General features: G+C 31.5%; 1 protein-coding gene across 1 annotated transcript in view; it reads right to left on the reverse strand.

The window, feature by feature from the left end:
- Positions 1-3316: 3316 nt before the first annotated feature.
- The window catches only part of LOC106475587 (cysteine and histidine-rich protein 1-B-like), a 14496-nt gene continuing 10007 nt past the window's right edge, over positions 3317-7805 (reverse strand). The window contains exons 4-5 of the mRNA XM_013936265.2: positions 7459-7645; positions 3317-7056 (exon numbers count right to left, since the gene is read on the reverse strand). Of these exons, the coding sequence (XP_013791719.1) occupies positions 6852-7056; positions 7459-7645 (392 nt within the window). The 3' untranslated portion in view covers positions 3317-6851. The remainder of the gene's footprint in view (positions 7057-7458; positions 7646-7805) is intronic.

A 7805-nucleotide genomic window follows, 5' to 3' on the forward strand; every position in this document is an offset into this window, starting at 1 on the left:
AAATCATGCCCTTCATCAGAAACGCCTTTCACTCGTTAATTGACGCAACACAAGATTATGGAGTTGGGTTGGAAAGTTCTCCCTCACCCACCATATTCTCCAGATATGGCACCGTCAGATTACCATCTTTTTCGTTCTCTGCAACACTATCTTAATGGGAAAACGTATGCAAATGTGGAAGGTGTTAAAGAGGACATCAACATGTTTTGTTGTTGTTGTTGCTTCAAAGCCAAGCGATTCCCTTAATCAGGGCATTAACAACCGGATTGTAAGATGGAAAAGCATCATCGATAAGAATGGAGACTATTTCATTTAATAAATGTTTTGATATATAAGTTGTTCGGTTTTTTTTTCATCTAAAAAAAAGTCATTAATTTCTTGACGACCTAATATTTATGAATAAATTTAAAAACTTGGTACTGCACTACAAAAGAAATGAATATTCACGAAGAAATTCAGAAAAAAAAAGAGCATGGTTAGTTAAGTGTCATAACTTTTATTGAAGTACATTAATGTTTTTTTTTCGAAAATTATGACCATTTTTCTTTCTCTCCCCCCCTTAAAAAAATTAAATCAAATAGAATAGATTTTCATAGGTCGAATGATAAAATCAATACACTATATATTCAACCAAACAAATCGTTTCCAATATCTTTAGTTTTAGAGGGCGCCATAAGTCAATATGTCAGCTGTTATAAAGTAAAGTGAGTTTACAGCAGAGAAGGCAAAGAGTATTTATTGTTGTTATATTTTAATATTACCCTATTTAACTCGTACCATTTAATTATGTCAAGCTAAATATTTGTTTCATTATATCATAGTTACTTATCTTACTTAATTATAGAAAATACCTAACAGTTTATATATTACAATGTGCTCGAATTTGATCAGACCTGCTTAATTTGTAATTGTATGAATTGAAGATGCTTGAACTCAGAATTAGGCTTAGTCGTAAACTTGGAGGTTGTTTTTCCTAGGATTTGGATCGGACAGAGCTAAAGCTGACAGAATTGGGCCAAAAAAATTGAAGTAACAATACTAAAATCTACTAAATTTTAACATTAGTTTTAATACCAAGAAAACGAATTAAAAGTAAATTTTGGAGCTTCACCATGCCTTTACAGTTATGTTGCACGTCCATTCATATTCTGTTTGCTTACTGTACATCTTGTTAATAGCCCTGCAGCATAGATTCTGTTACAGAAAGCTCCAGTTGATATGTCATATAAGTAACTTGTGTCACTTTTCCAGATGGAGATATCTCCTGCTTATGTTGTGTGCTGTTGCTTGAGATGCATGTAAAGCTTTTGCTACTTACAGTTGTATTTGTGGGTTCTTGCCTGTTACAAAATTCCATACTCTGCTTACTACAGCTGGAGTACAACTTTTTGGAGGTCTATTTCTACATAGTTCTTGTTCCCCAAGTTGATCTACATTTCATTTTTTTTTTTACTACTGTCATTAAGTCAAACAGATATCACTGTTTCATGTATTCTAAGTCCCACATCTGAACACATTTATAATCTGAGTGTATGAATGTGTTTGTCAGAAAGTGCTGTTACATATCCTTCCCAAGAGTGGTCAACTATTGGTGGCATCATTCTACCATTGACAAAATGTAGTTCTGATACATTCCGTTCCACCATGACCTTATATTGGCTGTGGTTTTCATGTGACTTTTTTTAAATATAACAGTAATAAAATTTTTATGGTTAGTTGCCTTTTCCCAGTCTAACTAAGCACTAATGGCACGCCCTCTCGTGATGTCAGCAAATTATGTGCTAATAAGTTACCAGTTAGAGTAAATATATTAAAGTGTTTTGTCATTATAGTAAGGAACAATAGAATAAACATACTCTAATTAAGGTTGTAATGAAGACTGAGATATGTTATTATTATACACATTATTGGCCAACACTGTGAGAGAGGATGTCTGTACATTTTTAAATAGTCAGCAAAACTGCTCAATAAAAAAAAAAACTTGAAGTGATTCATTAATTCCTGAGAATTATATTGAAATATTAGCACATCCTCACCATCTGATGGTTAGACTGAAATGACAGATGATTGATTTGTGTCTAAGTGAACTTATTAAGAGTACCAAACAGATGACTTTTTCTTTTTAATATAAAGCCTCTTTAATTGATATTATTAAAGTATAATGTTTTGTAATTTTAACCGTGAAAATATCAAGTGAGAGTAATATATGCAAGTTTATGTACCTTAAGAAGATGTGTAGAGATAACATGCATATAAGCTGCTGTTTAACAGCTCTCGACCAATTATCATTTTAGTTCTGGTTTTAAATCGATAACCAGTGGAAGTAAGCCAATTAGATCTACTCGTAAAGTTAGCTAGTTGAATCATCATATTAACACACAAAAATGTGAATAAAAAATCAGTTCTCTGATGAATATTCTACGGCTCCAGAATCTACGAATGGCAGTCCTCCAATCTATTGAGATTTTGCAGGATACAACGTTTATGTAAGTAGTTATTGCCACCCTCTCTCGTCTAACAGCGGAGTGAGGAAAGGATAATGTGTAATTTGATGTTAAGAGAGAACTCACCAGAAGAATTAACCGGAATACAACAATTAGACAATGTCTAAATGTTTGTCACGTAATGCCCTGGTTGATAATTTGTTTGCTTTGTCACATGTAATGAATATTATTGAGGGTTTAATCGAGAAGAAGTTGCTTGTTCAGAATGAAGGATTTAATATAGAAGTTTTTTCAGTCTAGTTTTGGTACTGTAGACTTGAATTAAAGTGTTGTATGCTATCTCAGTTTCCACGTCAGTTCTTTATTCTAACCATAAATGTCCTCGAGTTAGTGACTTGTGTACTCTACTAGCAAGTACGTAACCTGATTTTTTATATATTCATTTGTAACTGGTATTAAAGTCAAACCCCAAATGACTAGCCTACACGGCCTTCCGTTACATCTGGAAGAGCACTTGCCCGGTGTCTGAAAGGTCCAGGATTTAATCTCGAGCCCAGGTGATGCAAAAATTAGTTGTTAAATTAGTGCTCAACTACCAATTGCTAGTGGACTAGACCTTTATCTTAATTGATAGATCACTTAACTCACATGTAAGAGGTCCCAGGTTTGATTCTGAGCCTAGGAGAAGCAAGCATTTAATCATACTTGACTCTTGTAAAGTGTGGATGTGCTTAGAATAACACACTCTTTTGAAGTCCGTCCCACAGAGCATCACCGGAAGAGAAAAAAACATGTAATAGCAACTCTGTTGTACGATTTCCACATGCACGTATGAGAATGTGCTAAATAATTAACTTCACAGTCGTCACACGTTTCGTAGCAAGAAAATCCTTAAAACTTTTAATATGTTCTGTTACACAGTTTACACAGATATAATAAACCCACAGAAGTAGCTACATACAAGAAGTGCTAGTAACAAACTTTTACACCTGAGAAATAACCAATGCTACAGAGGTTCAAAATCAAATCACAAATTCAGACCCTCAAACCATCTTATACTGTACGTTACTGTGTTAGATAGGTACAGTATAATAATTCATTTTCCCCTGTGATAATGTGAAGATGCTATAAACTTTTTTTATGTACCCTGTACACATTCTAACTTGAGCTTCTAATTACATTAAATACCAGATGCATATAGGAATGGCTGTGCTAGCTATAATACATGATATTGTTAAATAACACTAATTATGCTTTACTAAAACTGTACAACAACAAAAGATTTTACTAACTATGTGATCACAGATTTGATCTTAACCTCATGGCTAGGATTGATAATGGTTTGTCCTTATAATCTTTTTTTTTGTATGTGGAAAGAATCAATTAAAAATTCCCAAGAAAAATAAGTTATCTTAATACACCAAGAATGTTCAATAAGTATACTTTCTTATTTTAAGGAGTCATAACAGAAACATCTGTAAAGGTTGAACAGAACTCTTTAAGAATGTAGTTACAGATATAAGTACATATTACTATGCTTTAAAAATAACACAGATACGTGGCCACAATGATATAACACTAAAAACATCTATAGATATACAAATGTATTTAATCACATAGGCCACAAAAGCAAGACGTCACAGGCATTGAACTTTATCAGCACTATTGCAGTTGTTTTTTTATAAATTTAAGATGGATTGTACTGCATGACAATAAAACATTACAAAAGTGTATAAATGGTACTTACAATAATAAAGTAGAAAATAAAAAAAGTTAAGGACCTAACTGTATAAATGGTACTTACAATAATAAAGTAGAAAATAAAAATTGTTAGGTCCTTAACTTTTTATTTTCTACTTTATTACTGTAAGTACCATTGTTGGTTCCTTATAAATACTATTAAAATATCTCATTTAAATAGCTTATACTTAATGATAAACAAAACTGAAACCCACTTTAGAACTAAGATAAAATTACCTTGTAATGTTTTTTTAATTCAAAAAATTTTCTTAAGATTTTAAAATGAATAATTGATGAGCTAGACTGGTAATTAAATGTCAGTGGAGCCAGGGCATAATTTAAGTAAATTTTATTGAACCACTAATTATAGGACAGTATGGTCCAGAGACAGTAAAAATGTTATAACTTTTTTATTCAAAATGAAAAAAAAAAGCTGCTTTTAGGTATTTTAAAAATGGAAATTAATTTTTTTTTTCCTTTATGTGCTTCGAAATAAATATAGCCAGTAACTACAAAAAAAAAAAGGATCATTGTATATTAGGCAGCAAAAGGGGTCCTAAAAATATCACCAAAAACTATATATATGTATAAACAATGGAAAAGAAAGTTAACCATATTTCTTGTGAAAATGTTTTATTATACGATTTCCCCTTCATTAAACCAAACAATTGTGCAATGTAAGTGACCAGGACCATGGTGCGGCATTTCTTACTTTGAATAGAGGTTAATATTTTTTTACAGTTCAAAGTTTCTCTTACAATAATAATTCCTGAAAGTTTGAATTAGCATCAGTCTAAAATTTAAATCTAGTATATGTCTTGTTGATAATATCAACCATTAACCTCAGTTTTGTCTTTGAGAAGTTGTTATGCACAAGTAATTTTTATTACAATACAGAAAATCTTGGACTTGTCAATGATGTTCTTTCACTGCACATCTAAACCCCAGCAAAAAGTATTCACCATGCTTAAAATTAAGATTCGTTTACTACACCACATTAACTGAAAGCTCTGAATAAATTGTACGATGCATATTACAGTACTGTCTAGTACTAAATATATTTTTTAACAGGATGGTTAGCTATAAAAATAAACACAAGCAACTGTCAATAAAAAACATTTAACAATTTTGCTAAATACACTAAGAAAACCACAAGATTCTCTGCTTTCAATTTATTTAAGAAATATTTACATGAAAAAAAAATTCAGTTTTCAATACAATGGTTGACAAAACTGATGTCGAAAAATTAAACTATTTTCTTCCTTTGCTTTAATATATTAAATAAAAATTTTTTATTGACATACATGGAAATTATTCATTCCTTATTAAGTTCCTTTTCATTCATTTAACATTTTGTGTAAAAAAATTTCTCACACTAGTTTCTAAAGCATGTTTTCCTTCTGTAATAAATGTTTAATTACGAGTATTTAAAGTGTGTGATATTGAAGTAGGTTAAGTAAGATGAAGCTATTTGCTTGACTTCATAACAGCTTCACTAAAGAACAGGATACAGAAAGAATAACCTGCTCTTCTACAAAACAAACTATATATAAAATGAACACGGAACACACTTGGCTAGACTTGGATTACAAAGAAGTTGAAAACAATGACATCAAACACTTACAACACTCATTGTTATAACTACAAATGTGTTTGTAATCACTAATTCTAAAGTGTATGTTTGTTTTTCTTCTTGTGAGGTTTCTATGCATTTAACACCAGAACTTTAGTGACTGTTTGGGGTTTTTCCTAGTTCTGTGAACATACAACAGAAGTTAAAACTTTTACAGTCCTGAACAAGTCTTACCTGTGACCCGCTAACTCCTGTTAAAACTTTTACAATCCTAGACAAGTCTTACCTGTCACACACTTAACTTCTGAAATTCATAAGTGTAGAGCTTATAGTCCTTAAATTTCAAATTAAAGTACACATACACATATATATACACACACACACACACATTAGTTGTTTAAATCAATCTGGTTTTAACTCTAAAAATACTTTTTATTGACAATTTTTAACACTTACCTTTGTTTCAACTGATTCATCAAATGCCTAGGCAACCTAGAAAAATGTACTCATATTTATAACAAGACATAACATATTGATTTAATTTGTTGTTTACTTTCATGCCATGATCCACTATTACATGGATATATATATAAACAGATCGAAGACTGAGTTCTTTGCACATCAAATAAGGATACAAAACTTTTGATTCCTTCTCTAACACCAAGGACACCTAAAAAATATGTAAGATAAGGTATATAACATTCCATACACTCATACAAATATTTTCATCCTGCTTTGGTATTAGAACAATGAAACAAAACTGCTATTTTAAGATAAAGAATACAGTGGTAATTTTTGATACTAATGATGGTGTAATGTGGATTAAAGTGACAAAGATACCTAGAGATTTATTTTAAATTACATTGAATGACAAAAACAAGACATACGAGTGAAGCAAAAAAAAAAACAACAACAAATCATTCAATAACATTGATCTATATATACTTTACAGCACTTTATTTTTTAGTAAAACTAGGTAATCGAGCTAGATTCAAATCCTTTCTCGGATCATGCATGTTGTGCAGACCCGTAGAAAAAGCCCCTGAATTAATCACCTAGGGGTATGTATATACTGGTCACAAGAAACCACACTTTCACTTGGAAATATGAAACATAATTAGCCGAAAGTTGATGGCCTTTGCAGCCAGAAGTTTGTTACATTCTGCTGAATCCACTAAGGAAATTGTTCGGTATGGACTTTCAGCACTTGCATCGCTGAACTCGTACTGATAAAGACGAGGGTTTATCTTCATGTCCCCAAAAGGACCTTTGAGGATCGTGTAGTGGATTTTTAGAGGACTGCCAAGGTAAACAAAAAAAAAAAGGTTTTTTCACACAACACCTCTACAGACAAAAGTAAAAAATTAGTCAAACACTAAACTAATTTCACTGATGGAAAAAACTTTAAAAAATACAAACATGCTCTTACAATTTTTCACAACTTGCCCTTCAAACAGTAAGCACAATACTGTAAAAATATTCAATTTTAAAGACAGGGAGAATTGGTACATGTATTGTATCTCTTGGACAAAGAAAAGTACTTTACTCGTAAAGAGTATGTGATTGAAAAAAGTTCCAGTTTACTTTTTCAAAAATCTGTATAGGAATTTAGGAAATTTTACAAGAAATGAAAGAAACTACTAAATATACTGTAAAGAAAAGGTGAAGTAGGGACTGACATTTTCTAGTTTCAAACCTTACTTTGTTACTTTGCTCTTCAAAACCAGGTTATAGGTTAGACTTCGTTCACAAGACTGGGTGGGATCTCTTTGGCTGTCATTCACCAGAGCCTTCACCACCCACTGGTGACCAAATGCTGTGAAACGAGAGGTCTCGTAATAGAGCTTGTGAATAAATTCGTCAGTACGGTATGGCTTGAACTGGAGGTCTGAAACAAAAATAATATGTAACTCAAGTTCATAACGTGAGTTTAACAGTGATTAATAAGTACAAGGTACTTACTTTGAGTTATTGAAAGACATTAAAAAATATATACTAATTTACTCTTATGCAACTATATTACAGTGTATATATATGTCTATAGATCT

This window comes from Limulus polyphemus, unplaced genomic scaffold, assembly GCF_000517525.1.
Source record: "Limulus polyphemus unplaced genomic scaffold, Limulus_polyphemus-2.1.2 Scaffold8841, whole genome shotgun sequence".
NCBI classification, from domain to species: domain Eukaryota; kingdom Metazoa; phylum Arthropoda; class Merostomata; order Xiphosura; family Limulidae; genus Limulus; species Limulus polyphemus.